The sequence below is a fragment of the Canis lupus genome, chromosome 3, assembly GCF_011100685.1.
Source record: "Canis lupus familiaris isolate Mischka breed German Shepherd chromosome 3, alternate assembly UU_Cfam_GSD_1.0, whole genome shotgun sequence".
NCBI lineage: Eukaryota > Metazoa > Chordata > Mammalia > Carnivora > Canidae > Canis > Canis lupus.
Genome location: NC_049224.1, coordinates 32,345,935 through 32,364,324, shown reverse-complemented (window position 1 = coordinate 32,364,324; position 18,390 = coordinate 32,345,935). Strand labels below are relative to the sequence as shown.

The 18,390-nt window shown below is 35.9% G+C and overlaps 1 protein-coding gene and 1 pseudogene across 1 annotated transcript in view; one reads left to right on the top strand and one right to left on the bottom strand.

Moving 5' to 3' along the window:
• HERC2 (HECT and RLD domain containing E3 ubiquitin protein ligase 2) overlaps nucleotides 1-18,390 on the bottom strand; it is a 242,709-nt gene that overhangs the window by 143,730 nt on the left and 80,589 nt on the right. The window contains 4 exon segments of the mRNA XM_038532568.1: nucleotides 4,740-4,864; nucleotides 4,978-5,206; nucleotides 8,950-9,150; nucleotides 15,146-15,339. Coding sequence (XP_038388496.1) covers nucleotides 4,740-4,864; nucleotides 4,978-5,206; nucleotides 8,950-9,150; nucleotides 15,146-15,339 — 749 coding nt within the window.
• Nucleotides 9,502-10,007, top strand: LOC479004 (ribosomal protein L27a pseudogene; annotated as a pseudogene).

Sequence of the window (18,390 nt, the reverse complement as noted above, 5' to 3'; positions counted from 1 at the left end):
AGGCTTTCACTGCTGATGGTCTCTAGCTGCTTTCTTTCTGGGAAGTACCTAAAACCTTCACTCCTGATCTCAAAAATACCCAATGATCTGCCCCATACATGCACAGTCTATCTGTTTTGCAAACATGAACCCAAGAATGAGAGGATATATTCTTCGTGAGGCATGTGTCAGAATACAAAAAGAATTCTTATAACTCAACAATTAAAAGATAAATAAACCAATTTAAAAATGAGCAAAGGATTTGAATACACATATCTTCAAAGAAGATATATAAATGGCTAATAGCACATGAAAAGATGCTCCACATCATTAGTCATCAGAGATATCCACACCTGTTAGGATGGCTATAATAGAAAAGCTGGACAGTAGCAAGGATTGACAAGGATGTGGAACGCTAGAACCTTCATACATTCCTACTGGAAATCCCACTTAAGAAAAAAATCTGGCCATTCTTCAAAACATTAAACATAGAGTTACCATAAAACTAAACAACTCTATTCCTAGGCATACACCTATAAGAAAAAACATATGTCCACATAAAAACCTATACACAAATGTTCATAACAGCATTTTCATAATAACTTAAAAGTAGAGATGACTATATGTCCATTGGCTGATGAGCGGATAAACAAAATGTGCTATACTCATAACAAAGGAATATTATTTAGCAATTTTTAAAAATGAAGTACGACATAAATAAACGTTGAAAAACACTAGGCTATAAAAAGAAGCCAGACACAAAAGGTCACAGATTGTATAAATCCATTTATATGAAAAGTTCAGTGCCAGAAAATCTTTCAGATACACAAAGTACATTAGTAGCCGTCAATGGCTAGGAAGGAGTAGGGAATGGGAGATGACTGTTAAGCGGCATCCGGAGTAATGAAAACGTTCTGAGAGTTGTCATAATGGTTGCACAACTCTGCGAATATACAAAAAAGTCACTGAATTATACACTTTAAAAGAGTAAAGTTTAGAGTATGTGACTTAGATCTCAATAAAGCTATTATTAAAAAAAAAAAATAGGAGGTATCTTTGCCAGTCAAATGCAATAAATATTCTTGAGGACATACCAAGCATTGTTCTAGTGACCAAATTTACTATGAAAAAGCAAAAAAAAGTTCTCTTTCTGGGCCTTATTTTCTAATGACAAAAGCCAGAACAGTCTCAACATGAATAGCCTTTCCCAGTCCTGAGGGGTGTCGGGATGAAGACCCAATTTCAGGGGTGGGATTGTAACTGGGCCTCCCACTCTTAAGAATAAGAAGACAACATGAATCAGAAAGATCAAAAATATGCATGCTTTTGACCCAGCACAATTTCATTTCCAGAACATTTTCCTAATAAACATTCTTATACTCAATGACTTCTAATCTATAAGAATAATTATGTATAGTAGTAAAAATATCTAAAACATAAATGGTCAATAAAGGTTGTTTAAAAAAAAAAAAAGAAGAAGATGTGGTTTATGTATACAATGGAATATTACTCAGCTATTAGAAATGACAAATACCCACCATTTGCTTCAACGTGGATGGAACTGGAGGGTATCATGCTGAGTGAAGTAAGCCAGTCGGAGAAGGACAAACATTATATGTTCTCATTCATTTGGGGAATATAAATAATAGTGAAAGGGAATATAAGGGAAGGGGGAAGAAATGTGTGGGAAATATCAGAAAGGGAGACAGAACGTAAAGACTGCTAACTCTGGGAAACGAACTAGGGGTGTTGGAAGGGGAGGAGGGCGGGGGGTGGGAGTGAATGGGTGACGGGCACTGGGGGTTATTCTGTATGTTAGTAAATTGAACACCAATAAAAAAAAAAAAAAAAAAGAAGAAGAAGGAATTCCCTTTCCATATGACAGACTTCCCCAAAGCAACAGAATAAATGAGTATAATAAAATATTCAACATAGAAGACATGGCAACGTGGTGAGTAAAAAAGATGCAAACTGATAAGCCACTGAGACTAATTCTAGCACTGTATTCAGTATCATCGGTAAACATCTGCATCTTTAGAAGTCTGGAAGACTATATACCAAAACTGTTAACAACAGATACTGGTATAGTAGTAATTCCTAAATGATGAGATTTTTGTTTATGCCTTTTTGTAGATTACTAATAATTTTGTTTTAAAATAAATGGCCCTTAATTTTCTTTTATTTTAGGTACCTTAGTTATTATATAGATCACAATCTATATATCTCTATAGCCTCTGAAGCCCAGCAACATCTCCCCTCCAACAATCCCCCCAAAAGGAAATGAAGAATAAACATTTGCTAACTAAATTAATAGGTTGTAGAGTTTAGCATCACTTATGGTTTACCTCCCTCTCGATTTTCATCTTTTTATCTTATTTTATTTTTCCTTTTCTTCCCCTATGTTCAATTGTTTTGTTCCTTAAATTCCAAGAGTGAAATCATATAGTATTTGTCCCTCTCTAATTGACTTATTTCACCTAGCATAATACCCTCTATCTACATCATTGCAGATAGCAAAATTTCATTCATTTTGATGGCTGAGTAATATTCTATTGTGTATATATACACCACTTCTTTATCCATTTATGTGTTGATGGACATCTGAGCTCCTTCCATAGTTTGGCTATTTGTGGACACTGCTGCCTTTTTTTTTTTTTTTTTTCTTAGGTTTTATGCATTTATTCATGAGAGACACAGAGAGGCATAGACATAGACAGAAGGAGAAGCAGGCTCCCTACAGGAAGCCTGAGGCAGAACTCAATCCCAGGACCCCAGGATCATGACCTGAGCCAAAGGCAGATGCTCAACCACTGAGCCACCCATGTGCTCCTGGAACTGTTGCTATAAACATCGGGGTGCAGGTACCCCTTCAAATCACTATGTTTATATCCTTTAAATAAAAGCCTACTAGTGCAAAGGCTGGGTTGTAGGGTACCTCTATTTTTGACTTTTTGAGGAACCTCCATACTGTTTTCCAGTCTACATTCCTCCAACAGTATAAGAGGTTTCCCCTTTCTCTGTATCTCCACCAACATCTGTTGTTTCCTGACTTATTAATTTTAGCCATGCTAACTAGTGTGAGGTGGCGTCTCTTGATTTTGATTGAATTTTCCTGACGCTGAGTGTTGTTGAACATTTTTTTCATGTGTCTGGTGGACATGTATATGTCATCTTGGAGAAATGTCTATTGAGGGGAGATGGGTAAAGAGAAGGTGACTGGCATAAAGAAAGGCACTTAATGTAATGAGCACTGAGTGTTACATGCAAATGATGAATCACTGAATTCTAGCCCTGAAACTAAGAAAAATAAATAAATAAATAATAATAATAAAATTTTTAAAATTAATTAATAGGTTCAAAAAATCCCACTTGTGTCATGTCAAGGTTTCTGTCTGAGCCACATGTGGACTGCCTGTGCCTGTTCACTATCACTGCTCCCATCAGGCAAGCTGTCATACAGAGCTGTGTGGGAAGATAAAGAAAAAAAAGGCTTGGAGTCAGCAAGCCTGCCACTCGCTTGTCTCGACACCTTAGCAAATCACATACTTCTGTGGTACTTATGTTCACATCTATAAAATGAAACTTTAAACCACTTTTTCTACTCAACACAACTGAGAAAGTTAACAGAGAAAATGAAAGTAAAGTACACAGTACAGGATCTGGAAAACAACAACTACACAAGAACTGTCACTGCTCCTAATGCTATCTATATGACTTCTTCTATGTTTTTTCAATGTAATCAAAGTATTTAAGTATGTTTTCAAAGACATTTTTAATATATTTACTTCATCTAATTTCATCAGTGTTAGTTTTTAAATTAAAAACTTTTGCCAAAAAAAAAAAAAAAAAAAAAAAAAAAAAAAAAATAAAAATAAAAACTTTTGCCACTATGAAAGTAACAAATGGAGCTATGAATGACCATTAAGTACATAAAAATGCAAAATTAAAAACCACACTACCCCACCCAGAGAAGCTAAATATATGAAGAATGACATGTCTCATGTTGGTGAGGTCAAGAAAGAGCTAGAACTCTCACATAGGATGGTTCAAATTAAATGTCATAGCCACTTTGGGAAATTATAAAAACATACTCACCTTAAGATCTAGCAAATTATATTTACCCAAGAAGAAAAACATATGTTCACTAAAGAACCATACACAGCATGATCAAAGCAGCTTTAGAGAATCAAAAATAATCAAATGTCTACTAACAGCAAAATGGATAAATAGTGCCATAATCATACAATAAAATACTCAATGGTAAAAACAATGTAGTTGAGTTTGAAAATTATCAAAGGCAAAATAAAGCAGACACAAAACAGTATATACTGTATGATTCCACATATATGACATTCAAAACTGGCAAAACTAATTTAATCTGGGAGAGGCAGGGGAGTCCTAACTTTGGGTGCAAAGAGGCACAACAGCACTTTCTAAGATGATGGAAAGTGAAGTCAGCACTTTCATGATGATGATTCATAACATGATTATAGTATCTGTCACATTGATTTAAATAGACCAAAGTGTGTATATTTTATCATACTTAATATCTCAATAAATTATTTTAACTAGCAAGATGAAAAAAAGCTTTAATTACAGGAAATACTTGGATTTTACTAAATGCTTTATGTTTCAGTTTTTCATGGCAACCTTTTGGCAAATGTTGTTATTTCCTCACATGAATATAGTGTTTCAATCTGAACTCATTGACAGGTAAAAATCACCTCAGTCAGCTCACATACACACTCCCAGAAACATACCTGGATTTCTGCAGTAATGGCTGCATTTAGGGCCGACTCTAACCCTCCATCAGCCATCAAGCTGCCCACCAGAAGATCAATCATGAATCGACGACCTGGACTTATGTTAACTTCATTGCCTGAAACTGGAAAGGGAAAGCACTTTTGCCAAGTGAGGTAATTATCAACCCCTCTTGGTCCCCTCTTCTGCTCCCACCCCTTCACCCCATCCCCAACCCTGCTCCTCACCCAAGCCCACCTGCACAGGGCAGGAGGGCAGAGAGTGCCCGGGCCCTCTCCTCAGCAGTGGGCAGAAGCACGGACCACCCACTCTGGAGCACAGCCTGGGCAGCTGCCTGTACAGTGCTCAGCACGCCTGCACTGCTGGCCAGGGCCACTACGGTTTGTTTCAGGCTGTTGAGGAGGACGCTGCCCAGACCTAAACCAAGGAATTCTGGGTCAACCTGGTGACTAATGGCAGCATGCAACTGAAAAGAGAAAAACAATTTTAATTTAGAAGCCCTACAAACAACGGGATTTCAAATCTTATTAAAGATTAAATAATACCTCAAATTGAGTTTTATTCAAATAATAAAGGAAAAACTTCTGATATATGAATTTTCTTAAACAGACTAAAAAATTTTACCCATACTAGTTGAGAATCGACGGTAAGGTACTTTTATGAGGAATTTTTTAAACCCACTTTAAATACATATATGAAAGAGCTTAACATCAACAGAGAGGTTAAAGAGTAACCTCTACCGCACCCCCAGCCCTCTGTACCAAACACAGAGAAAGTGTGAATATATTACAACCAAAAAACCGTTAAAAGATTATACAACCAAGCTGAGTATATAAGGAAAGCTCTTTGAGGGCCATACCAGAACTCAGAGAGACGGCAGGAGCTAAGAGGTTCTAGGCTCTAAGAGCAGATCAAAGCCTTCAGGTAGGAGATTCAAACTACTCATGACAGCCCACTGAGCCTGATGTTCCTGCAGAAGCCGCTGAAGATCACCTGTCTATCACCAGCCAGGACTTGAAGGCAACACTGCCCACTGAAGGCTTTGGGTAGAAAGAGACCCCACAAGAAATCAGAGACCTGGCCTGGTCTGTGAGCAGATGTAAAATTAAATTTATACCAATCTTCCAGGTATAGATATCCATGAGTCAAGAACTGAACACCAAAACATCTAGAACCTGAAAATCATGACACTTCAGAGACACAAATATAAAACTGCCCTTTGGGAACATCACCAGAGCCAAAGGCAAAGAGATATCCCTAGCAAGACCTCCTCTAAAAGTGGTACTACAGTCGGAAAGGACAATCCACACTAAGTCGCAGGAGAGAATCAAAGACAAAGTTCTTCTAAGAGACAGAACTCAAGTTCCTACAGTAAGGGAGCAATATAAACACTGGAATGACTCCATAAAAAAAGTAAATGTTCTGAGGTACCTAGGTGGCACAATCAGATAAGCTCTTGATTTTGGCTTAGGTGGTGATCGTGGGGTTGTCAAATTGAGGCCTGTGTCAGGCTCTGAGCTCAGCATGGAGTCTGCTTAGGACTCTTCTCTGTCCCTCTCCTCCACCCCCTACTCTCTCTCTCTCTCTCTCTCAAATAAATAAATAAAATCTTTAAAAATAATGTTCTTAGAGACCAAGGAAGGCACAAAACCCAGAAGAATATAATGAACAAAATGAAAGCTTTGAAAAAGACCCAAATATAAATTCTAAAAATGAGAAAAACAGCTACAAGAATAAAAACCTTCAGGCAGAAGTGTGAAAAGCCTGGACCCAGGTGCCAACCCTGAACCTCCATGATTGCATGGATACCCTACCTGGGCCACATAACTGAACTTCTCTGTACATCCTCATCTGTGCCATACACATCAGGAGTCCTACTTCTCAGAAGGGGGCACATGGATTTAACAAGTTAATACCTGTAGTGCCGTGATCATACAAGTATTTATTAAATAAATGGACAACTCAAAAATATGGAACAATCACCTAAAAGATTTGTGAACTAAAAGAGAGCACTATAACCAGAAGGCAAAATGGAAGGACAGAAAGTGAACATTATAAAAGATAAAAAGATTTAAAAATATCAAAAAAAGTTGTAATACTTCGGAAGAATGAGAAAAGTTCAGTATACATAGAAAAGAACTCTCCAAGGGGAAGAGTAGATAAAGAAGAGTGCAATTTCAATAGTAAAGAGTGAATACTTTTCAATACTTAACAAAAATATGTAATCTCAAATTTAATGAGAATCATAATCTCAAGTTATACATACAAAAATAAATCCTCACCTAGACATAGTAAGTTAAAATTACCAAACAAAAAAAAAAATCTGAAAGGCTACCAAAAAGAAAAGGCAAATTAGCTACGAAGAGATAATTACACTAATATAACAATTCTCATCAACAACAATAAAAATCAGAAGACAGAGCATCATCAAACTGCCAATAAACTAAACACATAACCTAAAAAGCTAAGTCCTGTTAAATTATTTAAGAAGCATTCAAGCAAACAGAATTTCCAGACTCTAACTCACAGACCTTGATGACAAAATGTATGACGGAGATACCCAGGAGGGAGAGGATAAAAACAACCATGACAAATTTGCTTTAAAAAAAAAAAAAAGAAAAAACAGCCTCTATCCAAGTAAGTATGATCTTTTGAAAAATGATGATGCTGATACTAATCAATTGGAGGAAAATTTCTTTTCATGTCTTAAATCAGAAATGTATCTTACATATGGCAATTGGGAGTGTTTTTCTTTTAAGGGGAAACACACACATAAAAATCAGTGTACTCTGGATCCAGTGTAGTAAGTCTATCTGACAATTAAAACACAGAAAGTGGAAAGGGGAGTTTAGGTGTGATGCATCCCTATAACCCCTATGTTTTTCAGGAAGAGAAGTGCTGGTTAAATTCTTTGTTAATTTGGAATTAACAAATATTAAATTTTTTTGTAACATGATGAATGTCCAGAAATCAAACTGAAAAACTTCAGAACAATTAAAAGTATCTGAAAAGAAAAAACTATTTTGGAAACTCTATCAAGAAATAAGAAAATGAAGAAAAAACTTACACAAAACTAATCAGAACACCTAAATTCAAACACATTAGGAATCAAAACAACTATTAAAATATTAAATTCACCTAATGAATAAAGATTCTCAAATTGTATGCTTCCTAAGAATTAAGCTTTGTTAAGTGAATTTTTTAAATGATAGAACTAAAGCTTAAGGACCTAAAAAATGGAATAAAGAGAAAAACTATGGCACCAGGCATATGGTGCCAAAAGGAATCCAGCCTGAGACATGTACAAGGTCTTTTACCATAGCAATGACCAGATAGCAACACTGCTACAAACCATGGGAAAGTGACAATTGGGTAGATTCATGAAAGGGACCACAGTAGTACTAATAAATGAGCTCCTATAGACTTCTGGGAAAGAGAAGTACTCTCCAAACTTCTGATAATTCGATTAATGCAACTAAACATTACATTCATCTATGTGCTTTTTAGAAACTAAGGCAAAAAAAAAAAAAAGAAACTAAGGCAAAAATGAGGAGAGAGCAAAGGCAGAGATGATGGGTTACATAGAAATCCTTGTATTACAAAGGGAAAAATTATTAAGAAAAACTAGTCTCTTGACATTCATAGGATTTTATTACCAAGAGAAACACGATGACCAAGGATTTCAGCTATAGTTTTACTTAAAAAAAGAAACAAAGATAGGGAGAAAGAAAAAAAACTATTTTTGTAGTTTTTCTTTTTTTTTTTTTTAAGATTTATTTATTTATTCATGAGAGACACAGAGAGACAGAGAGAGGCAGAGGGAGAAGCAGGCTCCATGCAGGAAGCCTGACATGGGACTAGATCCTGGGCCTCCAGGAAGAAGCCCTGGGCCAAAGGCGGGGCTAAACCGTGGAGCCACCCGTGCTGCCCTGTAGCTTTTCTTATTTTGACTTTTAACCTTAACCTACCCTGTGACAAAGTGGAGGAGGTACTACCAGAGGGAGTCCAAGCTTACTGAGTTGAACTTTCACATTCCAGAAGAGAGATTGGCTAGCACATCCAGCTGGTCTCTCAATCATCTTTTGTCTCACCCAGTTGTTTCTCCACACACAAGAACAATAAACATATATACATAAATATACATAAACATTATTACAAATACCTAAGACACTTAACAAAGGGAGAGAGAGGAAAGGAAATCATTAATACCTGAAGTCGTAGAAGATTCAGTGTTGCCACAGCCATGCACTCTTTCTCTTGAGGTGGGGGCCAGTCAGCAGTACCATCCATCCCCTCACTCACTTGCCGTAGTAGGAGGTCCAGCTGCTCAAAAGTCATTGAGCAGATGTCTACCACAAAAGGGACACGGAGGCCAATGGACCACTCAGAACAAGATGACCAAGCAAAACTCTATGAAAGAATCATAAGAACCTAAAATGAATCCACACATTCAGCAATTGGATTGCATTAAAGGAGATATTCATCATTATGAATTACAAAGATGCCTTAATTACTACTTATTCATTCCTCTAATTGTCCTAAATGCACATGTACTTTCATGGCTGTCTAGTTTATATACTATCAGATTCCAATTTTCTCTCTCATTTTAGGACCCAAACTCACTGTGCCAGAAATAAAAAGATAAAAAGTTGAAAATCCTTTCACTCTCAAAATTACTGATGCACTTTAATGGATGACAAAGAGGATCATAATCCACCTGAACAGTTAAAAGTAACTGTAAGTAAATAATGAAAGATCAGGCTTTTTCCTCTGGGCCACCAACATGCCATCCAGACTGAGGAAGACCCGGAAACTTTGGGGCCACATGAGCCATGGCCACAAACACATCAACAAACACCGGAAGCACCCAGGAGGCCGGGGTAATGCTGGTGGCATGCATCATCACAGGATCAACTTTGACAAATATCACCCAGGTTACTTTGGAAAAGTCGGTATGAGACATTACCACTTAAAGAGGAACCAGAGCTTCTGCCCAACTGTCAACCTTGATAAACTGTGGACCTTAGTCAGTGAGCAGACACGGGTAAATGCTGCCAAAAACAAGATTGGAGCTGCTCCTATTACCGATGTGGTGCGATGGGGCTACTACAAAGTTTTGGGAAAGGGAAAGCTCCCAAAACAGCCTGTCATCGTGAAGGCCAAATTCTTCAGTAGAAGAGCTGAGGAGAAGATAAAGTGCGTGGGGGGCACCTGCGTTCTAGTAGCTTGAAGCCACATAGGGGGAGGTTCATTAAATGCTAACAAGTGCTTTTAAAAAATAATAATAATAATAATGAAAGATCAGGTATATTTAATCTCTAGAGCAACCACTAAAAAACTACACAAAGAAACAACTAAGTTAAAAAGGAATACTACAACTTATTCAAATAACCCCAAAGAAGTCAGGAAAAGACAAAGAAATATAAAAAAGCAAACAAAAAACAAACAATGGTAGAAATAAATCCAACTTATAAATAATTACATTAGCTTTTATTTTTAAGGTTTTATTTATTTATTCATGAAAGACAGACAGAGATAGAGAGACAGAGACACAGGCAGTGGGAGAAGCAGGTTCCATACAGGGAGCCTGACATGGGACTGGATCCCAGGTCTCCAGGATCAGGCCCTGGGCTAAAGGCAGCACTAAACTGCTGAGCCACCCGGGCTGCCCAATTACATTAACTTTAAATGATCTAAACCTCCAAACAAAAAAGTAGAAGTTGTCAAGATGTACAAAAACCAAAACTTAAATATGATATCAACCTTAAAGAAATCTACCTTAAATATAAAGATTAAAGAGGGCTAGGTAAAGGATTAGAAAATAGCTATACTAATATCAGCAAACGTTGGAGGAAAGAAATTGCCAGGGCTAAAGACAGAACTTTATATAATGATAAATGGGTCAATTCACCAAGAAGACCAAACAATGTTGAATTATGTACACCTAATAACAGAACTATAAAACATATGGCAGTAAAAACTAATAGAAATGAAACAAGGGATCCCTGGGTGGCGCAGTGGTTTGGCGCCTGCCTTTGGCCCAGGGCGCGATCCTGGAGACCCGGGATCGAATCCCACGTCGGGCTCCCGGTGCATGGAGCCTGCTTCTCCCTCTGCCTGCGTCTCTGCCTCGTTCTCTCTCTGTGACTATCATAAATAAATAAAAATTTAAAAAAAAAAAAAAGAAATGAAACAAGAAATAGATAAATCCAAATATATAAAGATAGCAAAACTACCCTCCTAATAACACAGAACAAACCGAAAATCATCAATGAAGTAGAATAAATTGACATTTATACAACACTCAGCAACAGAATACAGTCATATTTAGAATATTTAATCATAAAATAATTATCTAAAAGAACTAAAATCAGAGTGTGTTCTCTACACATAGTAAAATTAAGCTAGAAACCAACAATAGAAACTAGACATCAATAAAAACTAGATATAAAAAAACAGAAAAATCTCCAAGTACTTGAAAATTAAACAACAGGTTTCTACATTCCAATTAAAATGGTAAATACTGATTCTAAGTAGCCTACAAAGAGTTAAGTATGTATCTGGTTAAACCTACAGCAACCACTAAAAAAAAACCTATATAAAAAAATAAAGTCAAATTCAAAATAAAGTGGAATACTAAAAAAATGTTCATATGCTCCAAAAAAGGCAGGAAAAGCACAATAGAGAAATAAGTAATAGAAAACAAACAAAAGACAAACAATAAAATGGAAGAACTATATCTATGTCAAAAATTATAGTAAATATACCAATTAAAAGACAGATTGGCTCAAGAATGAAAAAAAAAAGGCACCTATACAATAGTGATCAAGAAACTCACTATACATGAGATAGGCAGGTTAAAAGTAAAAGATGTAAATCTAACAAAATATGTAAAGGATTTATACACTGGAAATGCTGATAAATGAAATCAGAGAAGATGTAAATAAATGTTTAGACGTACCATTTTCACTGATTGAAGGAGTATATATAGCAAAACTGGCAATTCTCCACAAACTGATAAGAGGTTGAACACAATTCTTATTAAAGTCCAAGCAAGGGATCCCTGGGTGGCGCAGCGGTTTGGCGCCTGCCTTTGGCCCAGGGCGCGATCCTGGAGACCCGGGATCGAATCCCACATCGGGCTCCTGGTGCATGGAGCCTGCTTCTCCCTCTGCCTATGTCTCTGCCTCTCTCTCTCTCTCTGTGTGACTATCATAAATAATAAATTAAAAAAAAAATAAAGTCCAAGCAAGATGTTTTTGCCAATAGAGCTACGTATTCTAAACTTTATATGGAAAGGCAAAGGAACTAGAATATAAACTTCTTATATAGCTACAGTAAACAAGACCTATGACATTGGCAAATTCCCATGAATCTAATTAGAAGAAAATACTGGGTAAAATCTACATGACAGTGGATTTCTTGGAGAGAGATATACATATATATAACACCAAAAGCACAGGCAAAATAAGAAAAAATAAAATGGACTTATTCAAAATTTAAAACTTGTGAGCATCAAAGGACACTATCAACAGAATGAAAGGACAGGTAGAGAAAGGGAAAAAAAATAGTGTAAATCATATACTCGATAAGGGATTAATAGCCACAATATATCAAGAACTCCTCAAAAAAGAAAGGAAAACAAAAACCACAATTCAAAAAAGGTGCAAAGGACTTAATCGACATTTCCCCAAAGAAGATATATAAATGGTCAATAAGCACATGAAAAGATGCTCAACATCTTTTCTATTAGGTAAGTGCAGATCAGAACCACAATGAAATACCACTTTGCACCCACTAGGATGGCTCCAAACAAACAAAAAAGGAAAGCAGAAAGTAGCCAGTGTGAACAAAAATGTGGAAAAACTGAAACCCTTGTGTCTATCTGGTAGGAATGTAAAAAACATGCAACTGCTGTGGAAAAAGTTTGACAGTTCCTCAACGTCTTCATCAGTACCAGATGATCCAGCCTTCCCCGTTCTAGAAATATATATATATTCAAAAACACTGAAAGTAGAGACTCAAATAGACATTTGTACACTAATATTCATAGCAGTATTATTCACAACAGCCAAAAAGTACAAACAATTCATGTGTCCATCGAAGGAGAAACGAATGAGTAAAATGCGGGATATACATATAGTAGAATATTATTATGCCTTTAAAAAGAATAAAATCCTAAAACATGCTTCAACATGGATCAACCTTGAAAACCTTATGCCAAATAAGTGAAACAAGCCAGACATAAAAGGTCAAATACTATATGATTCCACTTATATGAGGTATCTTGAATAGGCAAATCTGCAGAAACAGAAAGTAAATTTGAGGTTACTAGGGACCGGAGGAGGAGAAATGGAGAGCAACTGTTTAATGGGTACAATTTCTATTTGGGATGATGACAAAGTCTGGAGACGAATAGCAGTGTTGGTTATACAATCTCATGAATATATTCAACACCACTGTAGAGTTGACCATAATTTTTTTAATGGCCAAAAGCATGAATATTTTAAAAAACCTGATAGAACTGAAAAATGACATGGAGAAGTACATAATTATACTTGGAAATATCAATTCTACCCTCCTAGAAAGGGACAGAACAAGCAGACGGAAAATCAAAAAGGATGTAGAACTGAATAATACCATCAATGACTGGATTTGACATTTATAGAACACTTTACCCAGTATCAGCAAAATACATCAACCACAAAATACATAACTCTTTTCAAACACACACACTGAATATTCAGTTAAGAAAACATATCCTGGGGATCCCTGGGTGGCGCAGAGGTTTAGCACCTGCCTTTGGCCCAGGGCGCGATCCTGGAGACCCGGGATCGAATCCCACATCAGGCTCCCGGTGCATGGAGCCTGCTTCTCCCTCTGCCTGTGTCTCTGCCTCTCTCTCTCTCTCTCTCTGTGACTATCATAAATAAATAAAAATTAAAAAAAAAAAAAAAAAGAAAACATATCCTGAGACATAACATAAATCTTAACAAATCTAGAAGAATTAAAATCAGATAGTTTGTTCTCTAATCACAGTAAGATTAAACTAGAAAACAGTAACAAAATGGTAACAGAAAAATCTCCACTTTGAAATTAAATCACACAATAATCCATAGGTCATAAAGCAATTCTTGAGAGAAATTAGAGAATATTTTGAACTGAACAAAAATGAAAATTATCAAAATGTATTGGTGCATTAAAGGACTGTTCAGAGGGAAATTTATAGCAATCAAGTGATTAAATATTACAAAAGAAGAAAGGTCTAAAATTAACCTAAGCTTCCTCTTGAAGAAAATAAATAAATAAATAAATAAATAAAAAAAATCCAAAGCAAGCTGAAGGGGGGGGAGGGGGGATTAAAACAAGAGAATAAACCAATGAAATATATAGGGGGAATTTTTTAAGATTTTATTTATTTACTCATAGAGACATAGAGAGAGAGAGAGAGAGAAGCAGAGACACAGGCAGAGGGAGAAGCAGGCCCCACGCAGGGAACCCGACACAGGACCCATTCCCGGGTCCCCAGGATCACACCCCAGGCCGCAGGCGACACTAAACCGCTGCACTACCAGGGCTGCCCTAAAGGGGGAAATTAAACTGAAATCTAGTTATTTAAAAAGATCAATAAAATGGTCTCTAGCCAAACTGACAAAGAAAAATAAAACAAAAATTAGCAATACAGTATTACTGCAGACCCCAAAGACTTTGAAAGTTTAGTAAATGAATACTAAGGAAAACGTTATACACAAAAATCAGACAACTTAGATGAAACAGAACAACTAACTCCCTGAGTGCCACAAACCAGGAAAACTCACTCAAGAAGAAACACTCTAAATAGTTCTGTTATCTCTTAAAGAAACAATTTTTGGGATGCTTGGGTTGAGCATCTGCCTTTGGGTCAGGGCCTGATCCCAGGGTCCAGGCATTTGACAAAATTCAGTACCTATTCAGGATCAGGAAAAACTCTCAAAAAAGTAGGAGTTAAAGGGAATTTCCTTTTCTGATAATAAGGCATCTACTTAAAAAAAATCATACAGCCAACATCCTAGCAAATGGTGAAAGACTAAATGCTTTCCGACTATAATCAGGAACAAGGATGTACCCTGCCCTCTCACCTACTCTTCAACATCATACTGGAAGTCCTGGCCAGTGCATAAGGCAAGGGAAAGAAATATAGAGAAAAGAAGAAATAAAACTGTCTCCATGTTCGGCCAACATAACTGTTTCTGAAGAAAACCCCAGGGAATCAACATGAACTCCAGTAAGTAATGTGAGTTCACTACAACTACCGGATCTAAGGACAACACACACACACATATCAATGGTTATTCTACATACCAACAGTGGAGGACAGGAAGCCTAAATTCCACAACATATCTATTCCACACTAGTTACACGGTACCTGAGCAGGTCCACAAGCAATTCCAACTATGTGCTTGGTATCCAGTCCTGGCAGTGCAGCGGGTTCAGGCTTGGTCACACGCAAGGTGTCAAAGTGCTGGCACTGGTCATTGCTCCCCCAGCTATGGACCTCGCTGTCCTCAGTCAGAGCCAGACAGTGGGTGGAGCCTGCAGCCACATCAATTACCTTCTTCCCTAGGAGGAAAGAGTGACACAACACAGCTTCACACCTGACTTCTGCTATAGGTCATTCAGGTCAGGAGGTGTTTAATGTCAACTTCTAAAAGATAGTTAATTGCCTTAATATTATACATAATTCATCTGCTTCATGTATGTTATTAAAACTCATTATGTTTCACTAGCTACAATTTATTAAGATCTAAAGTCTGAAAATTACCTTAGTACAAAAAAAGTTACTTTTGTCTCCTTATTCAGATTTTCATTCAGAAAAAGACAAGTGTATTTTAATTATTCTTATTCTCCTGTCCTAAGGTATAACCATACAAAGTATATTCTTTTTTGCCTCATTGAGACTTTCTACTTTTAGAATATTTTAGGTTCATGACAAAATTAAGGAAAAAGCAGAGAGATTTCCCATATATTTCCCACCCCAACACATGCATAGCATCCTCCATTATCAATTATCCATTCATTTTTCTTTTCTCCCTGTGAATGTCTACTTGTTCCAACTTCCTTGTATTGCCTTGGCTCCCTTGTCAAAGATCAATTACTATATGTAGTGGTCTATTTCTGAGCTATCTTGTTCCAATAACCTGTCTATATTTTAATCAATGTCATACTGTTTTGATTACTGTAGCTTTATATTAAATCTCGAAGTTGGGTAGTGTCAGTCCTCCAACCTGCTCTTCTCCTTCAATACTGTGTTAGCTATCTTAGGTCTTTGGCCTCTCTGCATAAAATATAGAATAAGTTTGTCAATATTCCCAATAACTTGATGAGATTTTGACTGAGACTGCACTAAATCCACAGATCAAGACAGAAAAAAATGACAAGATTCAGCCTTCCTATCCATAAACAAAAAATATCTCTCAATTTATTAGTTCTCCTTTGATTTCATTCATCAGTTTTATAATTTTCCTTATATAGGTTCTGTACTTAGAATTATATCTATGACTTCAAATAGGTCTTGTTCCTATTTTGTTAGAGTTATACCTACCTATTCATTGGTTTTATTAATCTTTTCAAACAGTCAGCTTTTGGTTCCTTGATCTTCTCTCTCCTACTGATTTTCTGTTTTCAATTTCATTGGTTTCTTCTCTTTCCTCATGTAGGTCTTGTACTTATTTTGTTAGAGTTACACCTATTACACTTTAATACTAATGTAAACAGTATTTTGTATTTATTTCAAATTCCACTGCTTAGTTGCTAGTATACAGGAACTACAGTATATACCAAGTCAATTTTGATATATTAACTTTGTATCCTTCATCTCTGCTATAATTATTACTTCCAGCTTTTTTGTTGATCCTTTCAGATTTTCTACATAAACATTCATGTCATCTGTGAACAAAGACAGTTTTATTTCTTCCTTCTCAAACTATATGCCTTTAACATCCTTTTGCTGTTTAACTGCATTAGCTAGAACTTCTAATATGATTTTAAAAAGAAATGGTGAGATGAGACATCTTTTCCTTATATTTGATCTTAATGGGAAAGCATTAAATTTCTGACCATTAAGTATGATGTTAGCTGTAGAATTTTTGTAGATATTATCAAATTAATCACATTCTCTCTCTATTCCTAGTTTGCTGAGTTTTTTTTTTTATCATGAACAGGTATTAGATTTTATCAAATGCTTTTTCTGCATTTACTAATATGATCAGTGATTTTTCTTATTCTTCTCTTGATTTGATGGATTACATTGAACTGGTTTTTGAATGTTGAACTAGCCAGCATTGCATACGTAGGATAAATTCAATTTGGTAGTGATGTTTAATTCTATGCACCGTTGAATTTTATTTGCTAATATTTTGTTCAAGATTTTTGCATCTATATTCATGAGAGATGTTGGTCTGTAATTTTCTTCTAATAATATTTTTGTCTGGTTTTGGTATTAGGGTAATGTTGGCCTCACAGAATGAATTAAAAAAATATTCCCTTTGCTTCCATCCTCTGAAAAAAGATTATAGAGAAATTTCTTCCTTAAACATCTGGTGGAATTTACTAGTAAACCTATCTGGGCCTCATGCTTTCTGTTTTGGAAAGTTATTAATTATTGACTCAATTTCTTTAAGAGATATAAGCCTATTCAGTTTGTCTATTTCTTGTATGAATTTTGGCAAATGTGTCTTTTAAAGAAATGGTTCATTTCATCTAAGTTACCAAATTTGTGGACAGAGAGTTGTTCTTAGTATTCCTTTATCATCTTTACAATGTTAATAGGATCTGTACTGAGGTCTTCTCTATCATTTCTGACATTAGTAATTTGTGTCCTGTTTTCCCTTTTTTTCTTAGCTTAGTTAAAGGTGTATTGATTTTATTAATCTTTTCAAAGAATCAGCTTTTGGTTTCCTTGATCTTCTCTATTGATTTTGTTTTCAATTTCATTGGTTTCTTCTCTAACTCTCATTATTTCTTTCCTTCTTCTTATTTTGGATTTAATCTGTTCTCCTTTATCCAGTTGTCTAAGGTGGAAACTATTGATATATATTTTAACATCCATAACCATACATAATTACAATTTTTTTCTTGTGATGAGAGCTTTTAAGATCTGTTCTCTTGGCAACTTTCATATATTCAATAAAGTGCAATTAACTACTGTTATACATCACGCTGTATATTGTATCCCCAGGACTTATTTCACAACTAGAAATTTGTACTTTTTGACTACCTTCACCCATTTTCACCCAACCCCCTAACCTCCACTTCTGGCAACCAACAATCTATTCTTTGCATCTATGGTTTTGGGGGGAATTTTGGGGACAGTATTTTTTTAGATTCCCATATAAGTAAGATGATCTAGTGTTTCTCTTTCTCTATCTGACCTATTTACTTAATATAATGCCCTTAATATCCATCCATGTTAACACAAATGGAAGAATTACCTTACTTTTATGTCTGACTAATATTCCATCATATGTATACACTACATTTCTCTATCTACTTATCTACCAATGGGACACTAAGGTTGTTTCCAGATATTGGTTACTGTGAATAATGCTGCAACAAACATGAGGATGCAAATACCTTTTTGAGTTAGCATATTTACTTCTTTCAGATAAACAC